The sequence below is a fragment of the Melopsittacus undulatus genome, chromosome 6 (assembly GCF_012275295.1).
Source record: "Melopsittacus undulatus isolate bMelUnd1 chromosome 6, bMelUnd1.mat.Z, whole genome shotgun sequence".
Classification (NCBI taxonomy): Eukaryota; Metazoa; Chordata; class Aves; order Psittaciformes; family Psittaculidae; genus Melopsittacus; species Melopsittacus undulatus.
Window position 1 is genome coordinate 57,587,642 of NC_047532.1, and position 15,933 is coordinate 57,603,574.

General features: G+C 38.5%; 1 protein-coding gene across 4 annotated transcripts in view; it reads left to right on the top strand.

Annotated features, from left to right (window-relative positions):
• Positions 1 to 15,933, top strand: part of ARMC8 (armadillo repeat containing 8) — a 67,566-nt gene that overhangs the window by 47,487 nt on the left and 4,146 nt on the right. For 3 of the 4 annotated variants that reach the window (XM_031043675.2, XM_031043676.2, XM_005143061.3), the window contains 11 exons: positions 2,621 to 2,681; positions 4,689 to 4,889; positions 5,636 to 5,731; positions 7,323 to 7,405; positions 7,697 to 7,778; positions 8,596 to 8,682; positions 11,065 to 11,157; positions 11,640 to 11,789; positions 13,489 to 13,584; positions 14,814 to 14,909; positions 15,389 to 15,461. In XM_031043675.2, coding sequence (XP_030899535.1) covers positions 2,621 to 2,681; positions 4,689 to 4,889; positions 5,636 to 5,731; positions 7,323 to 7,405; positions 7,697 to 7,778; positions 8,596 to 8,682; positions 11,065 to 11,157; positions 11,640 to 11,789; positions 13,489 to 13,584; positions 14,814 to 14,909; positions 15,389 to 15,461 — 1,118 coding nt within the window. Of the gene's footprint in view, positions 1 to 2,620; positions 2,682 to 4,688; positions 4,890 to 5,635; positions 5,732 to 7,322; positions 7,406 to 7,696; positions 7,779 to 8,595; positions 8,683 to 11,064; positions 11,158 to 11,639; positions 11,790 to 12,332; positions 13,463 to 13,488; positions 13,585 to 14,813; positions 14,910 to 15,388; positions 15,462 to 15,933 lie in introns of those variants that run through there. The other variant, XM_031043677.2, reaches the window with a different exon arrangement.

The window sequence follows — 15,933 nt, forward strand, 5'->3', positions numbered from 1 at the left end:
TTTGATTATTGTTTTAGCTTTTGACCTGGATCAGGGGGTTGTCTGGTTCAGCTCACCATACAATTTCATTGGCACTTGTCTCAGTGGAAGGTCTCAAGATTCTATGTGAAGAACATGTAGGGTAGGTAGGGTGGCCTCTTTCATAGTGTTTCCAGGTTATGATGACTTAACCCATTTATGGAAGAAGATATAGCGATGTGTATGTGTGGGGGTTTTAGGTAATCCTGCTCAATGTGGGATGTCTATCTGGGGGCCTCCTGCACTCAATTCTAACCACAATTAGTCTATGCCAGCTGGTTTTGCTAGGTGGGTCTTAGTGAAGAAGGCAAGTTAAATTAACTGTATTGTAGCAGTTTCAGTTCTGACTGATGTTTCTTTGAGAATTCAAAGAATACATAATTATTAAATTATTTCTTAAGTCATGAAGACAGGTTGGATTTAAACAAATTGTTCTGGCTCTGGACTGTCTCCTTGTTCTGGGAGGAATGCCCCTAGGTCTGTTGGTTGTTTTTACTGATTCTGGGATGAATGCTTTCAGGTCTATTGATGTTCTTTACTGATCTGCTTCAAATTGGAAGAAGTTGGGTAGATAGTCCCATCTTTTGCTGTTGCTTTTCAGTACTTTGGCTCAAGTGGACCTTTGGAAGCATGGAAGAAATGATGTGGTGAAAAGCGGATTGCAGGGAAATGGAAGACAAGCTAGAATCTTGAGTTTCAGATTGCATTTCTGATTAGTCCTGGGCAGTCATCCTTCTTAGAAGGGCACTCAAAACCTCAGTTCCACAACAGTCCTGGGGTCTTGCAAAAACCTACTGGCTTTTTTTCTATAAGTCCATTCCCTGCTTGATTCTCTGCAAGTCAGTCTCTCTTTTTTTCTAATAGGAGTAGTAAGTGAAATTGTCATAGGTCCTCTTTTCTCTGCTTTTAAATTAGACTTAACTCCTGCTTGGTGTTTTATGTATTTGTGTATAAAAACATATAAGGCTATCTTATGAAGTTTCATTTGATTTTCAACAATTGAAGTGAACCTGGAAGACCCAAGTTATTACCTCTTGATTGAAATGGAATAAATATCCTTCACTGGAGCAGCAGTGTTGACACAGGCAGAAGAACAGGAAGCCTTTTGGGAGAGTGATTTGCAGCTATGAGTGCAGCAGTAACCTTCTCTAGTAAAAATACTAGAATTGTTTCCAGCTAAGCCAGGCATATTTTACCTGAAGTGAAAATACTTTTTAAGTTATTTCAAGTTTGAAATAGAGCTACTTTGTCTGGCAGATAGGGTCTAGCTGCACTAAATGGCAACTGCAAGACAAGTGTTTTTCTCCTGATAGTTCAGGTGTGAAAATGAGTAGTTCCTGCTGTCATCTACAGGGTTTGCACAGTAAAAGTTTATAAAATTATCTCTGTGCTAACAGTCAAGCTTTTTATCTTCTGAGAAATAATATATAAAAAAACTTTTGATTATGGGATGTTAGCTGTGTCTGTCAACTGATAGTTGTTTGGAAAAGGATCAGCGATGATACCTTCTAAGAGATGAAAGAACTTTCTTTAGGCACTTGGAAGGAGCTCAGGAATGCAGTGAAACACAATACAGTTACCGTATGTTAGCTTATTACTGTTCCTTAGCTGAGCAATTATAATGGACTCTTATGTACACTTTTAACCCGCCCAGTTGAGAGTTAAAACATGTTAGTTTTAAGTCACCTTTGCTGAAATTCAATTATTTTTTTAACCTCAGCTGTGGCATGATAAAAGCCAGTTACAATGATTTAGTTCAAAAGCTGAAACAAAAGGTACTTGACTTCCTGCAGGGAATGCAGAGTAGTTACTGTCCAGCTCCATTCCACATCCTTGTATCAGAGCATGTAGAAACTATAAGCTACTTAAATGTAAACCACTTTTATTGGTGAGTGAACTAGTTTGCATTTCTGGTAGCTTCTAGCAGGTGTGCAGGTAAAATAACAGAGCAACTTACTTGTTAGTCTGATGTTGTGTGTCAGCACTGTAGTTTGAGACCTGGGAACTGTCATGTACACTAAGTTGTCTAGCAAAGAGCAAATGGTTGTTTAGTCCAGAGGCAAGAGACTTAATTGAGCTCATCATTAGCAAGAAAGTGCTTATTCCTGTAGAGCTTAAGGCATGCTTATGGACAAGCATCATAGCAATAGCACATCTCCTAAGGTAATGCAAAGCTTGAAGGGTTTCTGACTAAGCTGACAATCTACCAACCCTGTATAGACTCTTTCCCAATTGTTTAAGTGTGCCTACATGTCAGTGTGTATTGCTCCTTTATTTTCAGGTATGTTGTTAAAATGGGAGGGGGGGGTGTCTGTTGGTAGAAGGGATCTGTGAATCAGCTGAGTTTGATGGTTAGACCTTTTCTGAACCATTGTGTGGTGTATGTATTGATAGGTGCTCCAGCATGATATCTTGTACTAGAAATATGCTTAAAAATACACTTGTAGTAGTTTGTGTGCTCAAGACTAGTAAGCACAAATGTATTTAAATCGATGGTAGAGCAAAGAGGAGTATATCTTATTAGTACAGTTGGTTGTTCTGCACTATCTTAAGTGCCTAAAAACAATGATAGCTGAATGTATGTATTTTTGTGTTGTTACAGCCTTACTTCCATGTGCAGAGCTGGAGCAATACGAACAGATGATTCTTGCATCGTTCTTAAGGTGAGCTGGTTAAACAGTTCTCTGTTTAAAATGTTTTTTCTCATGTAGGGCTATCCTGGTTTCATGTCTGATATAAGAAGTAGCACAAAATCTGTTATATCAAAGACTTCAAAGCACCAAGCTCTCATGTTTGTTTGTTTGGGGTTTTTTATTTATTTAAAAGATTATTTCCCTAGTTTCCCTTTATGTTTTTAAGCATTAAATGACATGGCTTTTTTAAGAAGTTTTTAATAAAAGTATATACTAAAAGGTCAGTAACCAGAGTTTGACACACATCCATCTGAGATTTGTAATCATTTCAATAACCGTGGAAAGGAACATGGAAACAACATTACTACCTTGGTCTCTGTATATGAACAAGGCACTGGTTTGTCTTCCAATAGCTTGTTTCATATGGCTCTAGTCAGAATACTTGCACAATCTGGAGTCTGTCATGAGCAGGTTTCTTAGCTTTCACAATGCTTGACCTTGGAAGGAATTGGGAATTAGGTTATCTTTGTGATTTAGATGTGGAATTCCACTTTTTTTTCTTACTCAACCTAAATATCGATTTTGATACGTTCAACTTTCATTAATTTATTTATGCTAGTCTCAGGCTTTTAATATATCTTATGCCAGCCTGCTAATAGAAACTGATGATATTTAAATCATAATGGTGCAGTTCTGAATTTACTGATTAGAAAGTATAGTAATAATTAAACACCTGAAGGCTTTTAAGGCAGACTTTGAGCAAACTTGCAGAGGTCTTAGAAATCTGACTTTTGGAATGAGGTGATTTCCCAGGGCTGCTGAAATTTACCAACCCTCATCAGCTGTTTTCTCTTTTAAAGAATTCTGGAAGACTTCCTAAAGAAGCAGAAGAAGGTCTTTAGGTGTGTCTGTGCTGTTAGAACAAGTTTTCAACTGCTCAGGCTGGAAGTCTTGTCTAGTGTCTTAAGTGGCAGATATGCAGGGAGAATGTGTTTCGACTCATTTGATTAGGCACAAGATTCACAACCTAAACAGTAATCCTTGTGGTAGCATCTATTTTTTTATTAAATGTAGACAAGTCCTGTAACTCTGCTTCCTTACCTGTGGAGTGGAGATGAGATACTAACCTATTTAATTATTTGATCAACAGATAGATGTTATTTCAGGCTCCCAAAAATATAACTCTGAGAAACATTTTCTACTAGTGTAATTCTGTTGAAATTGGTGGAGTTACACAAGCAAAATCCTTGATGTTACTCTTCATCCATGTTGTCATGGTTTTTGTTTGGTGAGACTTAAGTGAACAGAGTCCCAGCCACTGGAGAACTGGTCTTTCCAGCGTTAAGTGCTTTTTATTGAGCTTCAGGTAAAGAACAAGTTGATTGGTTTTACTGTATAAAATAGAGAAGGGGTGACAAAAATGCTGCCATGTGAGTGTAACCAGCTTAGGGGGAATGTCAGAATAAGGCAGAATGGACCTGGATTTCAAGTGGACTTCTTTTTTGCTTGACCAAATATGCTAGTTAGGAGTAGTCCTTCTTTCCCTACTACTAGAAGCCAGTGTGGGTCAAGGAAGCCCTGAGATTATTTTTGACTGCATTGTCCTTAGTCAGTCGTAGATTGCAAAAGGGCAGGAGTGGTCAAGTACCTCTTGAGAACAGCTTTTGGTTCTTGTGTGTAGTAAGAATAAACCTGTGCAAATATGAACTTTTGAGAGGATTTTCCACTCCATCCCCCCAGCTTTTGTGAAACTTTGACCATGGTCATTTCTAAACATTGTATAATTTTGATTGCATGAGAAGTTGGTTGTAAGTAGCCTCCTGTAAACTTTGTAATGCCTGAATAATTGCTCAGTGTATCTTTAAAACTTCTAAAATCTTTTTGTTTGAAAGCAGAAATCTAAAATACATTGTTGAGAATTGCTCTAGGATAGCTGTTTTATTCTTTTGTGTGTGTGTGAGCTTCTCTGTGAATGTAGCTGCACTAAACAATGGTGGTTGGTGTTTTTTGTATGTATTTTGGTTTTTAACTTTTCAGACTCTGCCGTGTTTGGTTCGAATGTGTAGTAAGGAAAGACTTCTGGAGGAGCGAGTAGAAGGAGCAGAAACACTGGCCTATTTGATTGAAACTGATGTGGAGCTCCAGAGAATTGCCAGCATTACTGACCACCTCATTGTCATGCTTGCTGACTACTTCAAGTATCCCAGTTCAGTGAGTGCAATCACTGATATCAAAAGGGTATGTTTCCTTACCCAGTTCTGAAGCTTTGAAAAATGTGCAAAACCAATAATAAATGGGCTCAGGATATTTTTTTTATTCTATTTAAACCTTACTCAGAGTTCCTCAACAGAAAAGTGACCAGAAGTCCAGTAGGACTTGATTCTTGATGTATATAACCTTCCAGAAACCTCCTAGAAAGCTTGTACCCTGCTGTGTTATCTTTACAGCAGGAGTCAGCATCTGCCTTAATATGGATGTCATGTGAGTTAGAAGACTGGCTTTGGTTGCATTTGGCTGCTTTTGGAATGGTTTGAATTGGAAGGGACTTTAAAGTTCATCTGCTTGCCATGGGCAGGGACATCTTCCACTAGACCAGGTTGCTCTAAGCCCCATCCAACCTGGCCTTGAACAGTCTTCTTGATAAAAATTCCCTTGATTCCTTCTTTCTGTTGGGTAAAAAAGAATACATTTTGCCTGAATATGGTCTGGATAGTCATAATTTTACAGTACTGTTTTGACCTCAAATTGTTTTAAGTTGACGTATCTGTAACTCAGCAGAGAAATTAACCATATTCTTCAGTTACTGTATTCAGTTGATAAATGTGGACATCAGCTAATGGAACATCAGTTCATTTGTGTTTCTGGCTGCCCTTGGTGTGGTAGACAAAAGCCCAGTAGCTAAGAATTAACTTACAACAAATAAGAACATCACACCTGTAATTTTTTAATGTCTAAATTAGATATCTGTGCTTTATTTTAAACAGCTTGACCATGATTTGAAGCATGCGCATGAACTGCGCCAAGCTGCTTTCAAGCTCTATGCTTCCCTGGGAGCAAATGATGAAGATATCAGGAAAAAGGTGAGCCTCTGAAAAGTCTTAGCAGTTGGGCAAAGATGTAGCTGAAAGAATTTGCACCCTTTCCGGCCCTTTGGTTTTTTTCACTGTGATGTAAATAGGTTGAAATGAGAAGGATTTCTTTCTCTGACATTAATATGAATGACCAGATTGCACTTTCTTTGCATGGTATTTGAAGAAACATTGTCTTATCACAAAATACAAAAGTAAAGGTTATTTATATAAGCATCTACACAGGGATGAACTAGATTCTTACAATAATTTGTTTTTCAACATGTTATGGCCCTTGCTACTCATAAGAAATATTGTGGCATATGAGTAATTTCTAAAGCCTATGGTCTGAGGGACAGAATATACCTCTGTTGTCATATATCCTATTAGAAAAGAAATGTTGGGGGTTTGGGGGGTTTAGTTTGTGGGGTTGGTTTTGTTTTGATTTCTTTTTAGGTAATCCATGGAAAGGCCTAATTATATTGGTAAACAAATTGAAAATTTGTTCCATGATTCTGAAGCGACCAAGGGGGCTTGCAGTGTTGTAACAAAGCAGTTGGTGTGAAGGAAAGCAAACTGTATTCAGACATCACAGTAAAGAGATGGTGGGAAAATTAAAGTGGTGGGAAATTAAATAATGAATAATTAAAAGCAAAATTTATTTTAGAATTATGCATGGAGTTGCTTTATTAAACATGGCAGGGGCAGGAGAATTTCCTGAGTTTACTTGCTAGTTAAAGGGGAAAAACAGAAGGAAGAAAGATCTGGACAAGGAGACAGGAAAACACAGTGTTGAAAAGATAACTCACAGGAAGATTCCTCACTGGGGAGCCATTCAGGATCTGAGAATTCAAACCCATAAACTTCTGTTTTGTTGCAGAATTAACTTCCTCACCTAATAAATAGTAAGGATCCTTCTTTTACAGTCAAAGCTTTGTTTTTTTACTAAGTAGTAGGGGTGTGTACATGACAAAGTTGACTGATTATAGAAAAGCCATCTTTCGTCTTGATAAAAGTTCCCTTTTATCCTACTCTTAAGTGCTTGTGCTGGCCAGATCTAAATGTGGCAGATGAACTACCATGTATTTGTTTCCAGATAGCTCTACAACATGTCTCTACTCTGTAGTTTGTATATACTGTGTGCAGTCATGCATGCTCTCTTTTGCTTTAATATGACTTTAAGGGTAATTCATATGTATGTGTGTGTATTTATATATATATGTATGGGTAGTTCATATATTTGAATTATATATGAATATATATATTTTTATACATATATATATTATATAAAATATATATCTATATATAATTTTATATAGATAGATATTATTTTTATATATATATATATATAAAGACCCTCTTGTTCCTTTATGATTAATAAAATAATTTTAAAGCAGTAGTGCATAATAGAATGTAACTGGTTTTTTTCTAAATTGTATGCAGATACACACTGCTTTCTACCTAATCTAGGAAGAGGATGTGGCTTGCTGGTTTTAGCTACAGTTTTTATATGCAGTATTTCAAATGTTGCAGACAAAAATCCAACAAACCATAAATATTAATATTACTTTGTTCATATGCCATTCATTACTTTTTGCTCCAGATTATTGAGACCGAAAATATGATGGATCGTATTGTTAATGGCTTGTCTGAATCTAGTATCAAGGTGCGATTAGCTGCAGTCAGGTAGGAGACTTTTCTGATTCATATAGATCCTTGTCTTGCCAAAAGCCAATGCTGCACTTGTTAGAAGTTCTGTTAATTTTTCAAAAGCTAATTTGAAGTTAGCTCTCTTGTTGTCATATTCATTGGGAGAGGGAGGGAGTTATCCTGGACTAGTACAATTTTTTTTTTTTTTTGCTATTTACAGTATACTGCTTCCCAAATTCTAAGCTGAATCTTTGTGTCGAAGCAATGTTACTGTAGGGTACATGTGAGCATGTATGTTTCACAATGACCGTTTATTTTCTTATACAGATGTTTGCACAGTTTGTCCCGTTCTGTACAGCAGCTCAGGACAAGTTTTCAGGATCATGCTGTATGGAAACCTTTAATGAAGGTAAGTAAAGAAAAGTCTCAAATACCATGTGTTCCGTTCCATTAAAGGATGATATGGTGTCTCTTCTATTTGCATGCCTTGCTGTGGAATCATAATAGAAATTACTGAGAAATCAAAATCCCATGATCCTCCTAATTAGAAGTAGTAAATTAACAAAAGCCAAGCAGCAGTGAAGAGGACTGTGGAGAAGCAGTTTTATCTCAGATGCCTGTTTCCTCACTGAGCTTTTTCAGAACATGCAAGAGAGACACTCCTTTTAAGAGTGGCATGTGTGGGTCCTGCTAGAGATCTGGGCACAGATATGAGAGTGTAACTTGCTCCAGGCTACTTGCTTTTCTGAAATGATAGCCAGGAGGAAGTTTACCCTGTTGTGCTTTTGCACAAGGTACAGAAGTGTTGAGGAAGCTCCTCCTGGAGTTTTATCTGCTTTTCTGTAAACCATGACACAGAGGTGCTCTACAGGACACATCCTGCTCTCTGCTGAGAGAATGGCTGCAGAGCTAAATTACAGCTGCCAGCACATGCATGCTTTGGAGAGTGGGGATCTGTTGCCACTGATTTCTTTTGAATTTGGCCTGAAAGCTCTCAAATCTGGCTTCTATGAAATAACTTTGCATTTCTTCAGCTTGTCATATAATGTGTATCATCACACTGAGTTGAATGAGCACTGTCTGGATCTGCACTACTAGCATCAAAGTGTCTCCTAAAGTATCGAATATCAGAATGCAGCATGATTACTAGTATTCCACTTGAAAATTATCCCTTCTTTATCCTACCAGTTAACAGAGATTCCTCACTCTCCCCCTTGTGACTGCAGGTTTTACAGAATGCTCCAAATGAAATTCTTGTAGTAGCATCTTCCACTCTATGCAATCTTCTTCTGGAATTCTCTCCAAGCAAGGAGGTCAGTATTTATCCAGAAACAAGAAGGTAGTAATAGACAAAAGTTAACCCTTTATGCTTATAGAACCATTGTATAATGTATTTTAATTGGTAGCTGCTGCTTTTGAAGTATTACAGAGCTGTAAGGTTAGGCAGAGTGTACCACTGATAACTTGTGAATAAAACTGTTTAAAGTGTTGTGACAGCTAAACATGGTTAAATAGTTAAATATAGTCTCAAAGAAGTAGACATGAAATTATGGAGGTTTTTACTTGTAAAACAGTATTATCTAAAAAACTCAGAAGCAAGAAGACAACAAAACTGATCATTGGCACTATGATCCATTCATTGTCTTAGAGAATTACTGCTGTAATCTTGAAAATTCTGGCAAAGCTGAGTCTTGTGGGTTTCATTGTTCTTGAGTGAACAGTACAGTACAGGATCTGTTCTCAAGTTCTGTGATGTCTGTATTTCGTGCAGATCATAGAATCATAGAATAGTTAGGATTGGAAAGGACCTCAAGATCATCTAGTTCCAACCCCCTGCCATGGGTAGGGACACCTCACACTAAACCATATCACCCAAGGTTTCATCCAACCTGGTCTTGAACACTGCCAGGGATGGAGCATTCACAACCTCCCCGGGCAACCCATTCCAGTACCTCACCACCCTAACAGTAATGAATTTCTTCCTTATATCCAGTCTAAACCTCTGCTGTTTAAGTTTCAACCCATTACCCCTTGACCTATCACTACAGTCCCTAATGAAGAGTCCCTCCCCAGCATCCCTGTAGGCCTCCTTCAGATACTGGAAGGCTGCTATGAGGTCTCCACGTAGCCTTCTCTTCTCCAGGCTGAACAGCCCCAACTCTCTCAGCCTGTCTTCATATGGGAGGTTCTCCAGTCCCCTGATCATCCTCGTGGCCCTCCTCTGGACTTGTTCTAACAGTACCATGTCCTTTTTATGTTGAGGACACCAGAACTGCACACAATACTCCAAGTGAGGTCTCACAAGAGCAGAGTAGAGGGGCAGGATCACCTCCTTTGACCTGCTGGTCACGCTCCTCTTGATGCAGCCCAGGATACGGTTGGCTTTCTGGGCTGTGAGTGCACACTGCTGGCTCATGTTCATTTTCTCATTGACTAACACCCCCAAGTCCTTCTCCGCAGGACTACCATGAATTTCCTTTTTGCCCAACCTGTATCTGTGCCTGGGATTGCTCTGACCCAGGTGTAGGACCTTGCACTTGGCATGGTTTACTTCATGAGGTTGGCATCAGCCCACCTCACAAGTGTGTCAAGGTCCCTCTGAATGGCATTCCTTCCCTCTTGCGTATCAACTGAACCACACAGCTTGGTGTCATCGGCAAACTTGCTGAGGGCACACTCAATTCCATTGTCCATGTCAGCGACAAAGATATTAAACAAGACTGGTCCCAACACCGATCCCTGAGGGACACCACTCGTTACTGGTCTCCAACCGGACATTGAACCGTTGACCACAACTCTTTGAGTGCGACCATCCAGCCAGTTCTTTATCCACTGAGAGGTTCACCTATCAAATTGATGTCTCTCCAATTTAGAGACAAAGATGTCATGTGGGACAGTGTCGAATGCTTTGCACAAGTCCGGGTAGATGATGTCAGCTGCTCCACCCCTGTCCATCACTTTTGTAGCCCCATCATAGAAGGCCACCAAATTGGTCAGGCAGGATTTCCCCCTAGTAAAGCCATGCTGGCTGTCACCAAGCACCTTTCTCTTTTTCATGTGCCCCAGCATGCCTTCCAAGAGAATCTGCTCCCAGATTTTGCCAGGCACAGAGGTGAGACTGACTGGTCTGTAATTCCCCGGGTCATCCATTTTCCCCTTCTTGAAAGTGGGGGTTATATTTCCCCTTTTTCAGTCATCAGGAACTTCACCTGACTGCCATGATTTTTCAAATATGATGGGCATTGGCTTTGCAACTTCATTCACCAGCTCCTTCAGGACCCGCGGATGGATTTCATCATACATATCAATACTTCATAGCAATGGAACAGTTCAAGTCTTAAATATTTCTTAATTACAGAAAACTCTCACAAGGTTGTGGTGTATGTAGGCTCCTACAAGGCAGTTGGGATTACATTAGTTTTATAATTGATCTCGGTGGCTTTACTCATGTTTGTGAGATAGAAAATTAACTGAAATAATGCCAAGGACAGTTCATTGGCCCATGGCTTTTTTGTTCATACTGCAGGTCAGAGTTGGCTTAGTGTTTCCACTTCAGAATGGTTTGAAATAATATATTTTCTATTGGAATACATGATTTGTGTCTTTGTATATATTTTTGTATAGATGTATAGTTAGTCAAAGTAATGTTTTAAAGTTTTGTTTGTTTGTTTTTTCCTTTCCCCTTTTCATTTTAGCCTATTTTAGAATCGGGAGCCATAGAACTTCTATGTAGTTTAACACAGAGTGAAAATCTTGCCTTACGAGTGAATGGCATTTGGGCTTTAATGGTAAGTAGAACACAGTGATGAAATACCACTTCCGATTTTGCTTTTTAAAAAGTTTGTGACTGTAACTTAAGGAACTCATCAGTTATTAAAAATAACATAGCTGAAATCTGGCTTGTCTTTCCACCCTACTACTACTGGAGAACAGTATCAGCTTGGAACACTTCATCAATTAGTCTGTAAAATAAAATAAGCTCTTCAGTTCTGATACAAATTTGGTTGCCCAGATTATTCAGGGAAGCAGTTTAGTGTCTTAAGTAGTGTCAGTAGCATGCCAGGGGATAAATAAAAGCAGATAAAATAACCAGGTCAGCTGTAACAATGTGTGGAAATTCAATTCACCGTGTAGCAGTTCCTCATAAATTAAAACCTTTGCAAGCTTAATTTAGGAAGAATATATGCTTGCAGATGATAGTCTGCTACAAGAGTGAAAGCCCAAGTTTAAGTTAAAACAAAATCAAGCAAAACCTATTTCTCTCTTTCAGAATATGGCGTTTCAAGCAGAACAGAAGATCAAATCAGACATCTTACGAGGTCTGAGTACAGAGCAGTTATTCCAGTTGCTTTCTGATTCCGATGTAAATGTTCTGATGAAAACTTTGGGACTGCTCAGGAATCTTCTATCTACTCGCCCAGTAAGTAGAGCTGCAGACAGATCTTCTTCTGAAAGCTGATAAAACATTCAGATATTACAACACTTCTTTGAAAGACAAGTTATTTTTCTTTCTAATATTAGGTATTTTGCTGAAACTGAGGCTTTATCCAAGTATCTGTAACTAAATGTACAAATCAATGTAAGAAAATACTTGAAAAAATTCTCTGCATCCACTCAAACTCTGTATTTATTATCAAGTATGGAGCTAGATGGTTACATTTAATATTAAATTCCATTGTATTTAACTTTCAGCAAAATAATTTTTCTAACAGTCTTTGTGAAACTTGTCCAGAACAACAAGATTGCACTGTTGAGTCAATGTGTGGAGAGGTACATATCTTAATGGTACCTGTGTTTCTTCTTTCTTGACACCTGATACATTTCTGCTCTTATCCAATTATATTGATAGTACTGGCTTTTTGAATTGGACTGTGGGACTGTGCACTTACAAAATACATACGTTCATTTTACACACTGAAATAAAATGGTTTGAAAATGTAAGCCCATGAATTGTTTTTGACAGGGAGAAAGAGATATTGGTGGAGGAAAAGAAAGGGGTAATTCCCTGTGAAGAACAGAGGGAAAACATGCAACAAACATTTGGCAAGCCAACATTTTTGTGGGGGAAAAAAACCACGAAGCCTCTACTGTGCATTTATCACGTATTGTGTTTCTACCATAAAAAGGTCACTGCAAAAAATCTTCTGATATTTGTACTCGTTGAGTCTCAATGCGCTTCATAGAAAATTAGCTCTGTCTTAATGTGAACAGATATTTAATAACCAGTCATTCATTAAATTCACCCTGAGCTCTTGATAGCAGAGTCTCATTTATCACTGAAGGTTTTCTTCACTAGCTTCACCTACTTTCTATAATATGTGTTAGAGCCAGAACCAGCCATTCTTATTCTCTACCCAAAACTCACTCCGGAATAACTCATCCAGCAGCTTTTGAATGAAGTCTCATTATTAGCAATTTTAGGAAGTTCTACAAGAATCCCTAATGTCTTAAAAAAATTGTCGTGTGCCATGTGCTGGTAATCTCTGGTGCTGCCGCTCTTGAGTTTTGGTATCTGTTAATCTAGTAGACATAGTTTCATCTTTTTCTGTTACTCCTAATGATCAGGTTTATTCTAGTATAAGTTTCTATAGTCTGTGATCAAATGACCTTTTACTTGTAAGTCTCTTGAGACAATTTTACTGGGTGATAAGTAATATATATGGCTTACTTCTCTGAACCCTGTCAGACTTCTAAAATGTGGATATCTGATCTGGTCAGATTGCCAGCAAGAGTAGCCCTTAAGAAACAACAATTTTCTTACCCCTCTCTGATATCCCCCTGTTATCAGAAGAGAAGTGGTTCCTTCTAACTTCAGCATCACACTTAGAGCTCGAGTCCAGCAGGATTTAGTCTTCAGACTGGCCTCCATGCAACTGAGAAACCAGTGTCTTTTCTGCAGGTTACAGTGAAATCAGAACCAAGGCCTGTATTATGCTCTCAAACAAGACCAGGCTTCAGATGAAGAGGAATATTATGAAGTGTTTCTTCTTGGTTTTGGGAGATCTCATTAGGAGCTAGGGCCTTTGTGCAGTGTTGCTACTCTTAAAGTAATTCAAGTAGGAATGCGCCTTCTTTGTCTGGAAAGTTACGCTGATTGTATTTCATCATTGCTTTGGCAGCACATAGATCATATAATGAGCACTCATGGGAAGCAAATCATGCAAGCAGTGACCCTCATTCTGGAAGGGGAGCACAATATAGAAGTCAAAGAACAGGTATCCTTTTTTGTTTCATGGTGCCTTGGTGGAATAAAATATAAGAAATGGCTAAGAATGCTTACTTTTCTCAGCATGTCATTTTTGTTTGGGATTATTATTTGAATATTTTACTGAGATCTGGCAAATTAATAACTTTACCTACAAGGATGTTGTTTTTTATAATGGGTTACTACAAAAGTGTTTGAATTGAATCCAAAGTATTGTTTTAAATGTAGGTTTGGTAAAGAGGAGGGCACTGTATGTGAGAGCAAAAGAATTTAATTTAAGGCAATTGCAGTAGCAGAAAAGTGAGAGTAGGAACAAGGGAAGATAAAGAAGCCAGTATTTCATGCTGGGGAAAGCATTAGTTATTTGCTCCTGTAGCAGCCATAGGAACAGGCAGTAAGGAAGAATACCATCGTCATCTGCCCTGCTGGCAGTTACAGATGATGTGCTGGGAGACTGGGTAACTCAACTACTTTTGGGTGCCTGCAGGAGCCAGCAGCAATGAGAGGAGAAGCAGTAGCAGGGAAAAGAGCATGCTGATGTAGCCCAGGAGAAAGTGGGGAAGGACGTGCCTACAGAATATAAAGCTTTAAGAAAAGCAGTATGCAGGAGGAAAGGGAGTATAGGGAAAAGCATCTCTGGATTGGTGGCTGCGTAAGGGGGCCAGCAGACAGGAATTCTTGCTGTGGGTGTGCTAAAGCAAGAGGATAGATGGCAGAGTGGCTGAGTAACTCTTCTGACAGACAAGACAGTTGGAGAACCCTGTTTCTTCCCTATACAAAACGTGGTGATGAAGAATGGGGACAGCCAGAAGCTGTGGGAGATTCTAGAAGATTGCTTTGGCTTAGGATATGTTTAGATGTTAGTTTGGTTGTTCTGGAGTGGGGGGCGGGGGGTTCCCTAGCCACTGATACAGAATAGACTGCTTAATTTTCCAGTATATTTAATTTTTTTATATGCTGCTTATTTCCATGAGAGACTTCATTCATTTCAGTGAGTAAAACTTTAATGAATATTGCTTTTTATTTTAAAATGGCAGTGACGGGGGTTTTTGCCAGGGCTGTTCATCCACAGCTGTTAACTCTGGCATTGGCCCCAGATGTATGCAAGCTGAAAACTCCAGATTAAAGATATTAAAACTAATTAAAGAAATTGTTTGTCACAAGTTCAAAGCTGTCAGGGAAACTGTATAAATCATGGGATGCGATCTGTGGCCAAATAACAGTTTTTCTGTCTTTCAGACATTATGTATACTTGCCAATATAGCAGATGGGACAACAGCAAAAGAACTGATTATGACCAATGATGACATCCTGCAGAAAATCAAATACTACATGGTATGGAAAATTTCTCTGAAAGTTTTTATGTTGATCTTTTGCAGAAATGAAGAAAAGGGTACATCAGCATTTTGGTGTGTAAATTATTATCATGCACTTAACTTTCATATACCCAGTTTTGTTTAAGAAATCATGTAGTGCAGTTCTGTATGGCAAGCATACTGAGGATCTGACTAAAAGGAAAAAACAGTGGTTATTTCCTGTAAGAATGTTACAGTGACTTAAGCAGTGCTTCTAACACACCTGGAAAAAGCATCATGATCTTGAAAAGGCATTTCTTGTAGACCCCAATAAATATTTGGAAGGATGTGATTTAAAGCTACTCAAGAGCCTTATGTTATGGCACTGTCTCTGAGAGAAATTTTAGATTAGAATTAGTTCCTATTTTGCTACCTTATTTATTACAGGATGAATGCAAAATGTAACTCTGAGGATTTCTGAATTTCTTCTAAATTTGAGTACTGTTTTTCTATATTTAGAGTCATTCTAATGCTAAACTTCAGCTTGCTGCCATGTTCTGTATATCTAATCTCATATGGAATGAAGAAGAAGGTAAGAAAGCCTCACTATTAATGCATATACAAGTTACTGTGCTGATTGAAAAGTTAATATTGCATAGTGATCACTATTTGCAGTGCACAATGCATTGGGATCCAAAGCATAAAAGGAGAAATCATTATAGGTATAATACAGAATAAGTGAGAGTGGTCAAGAGGCCATTGAGGAAACTGTAGAGAGCTGTTGTGGGGCAGGAAGAGGAGTCACAAGACTGTCAATAACTAGGAGTTGATGAGAGTCACATGGTGGAAGGTTTCTGCCTATAGCATTTCTGCAATAGTTGTAACAGTTGTAGTGAAGTGAGAGCTTCCAAGTCTCAAGAAGGATGTGAAAACCAATTGTTGGAGGAAACAGGCTTACTGGAGAGGATCAGTCTGAGGTTTGTTGCAGAGAAATTTTCACCAGTATGTATGGTTTGAATGGGGTGGATGGTGAGACTCCTAAACCAGTCAAAAGACTTGTGGGT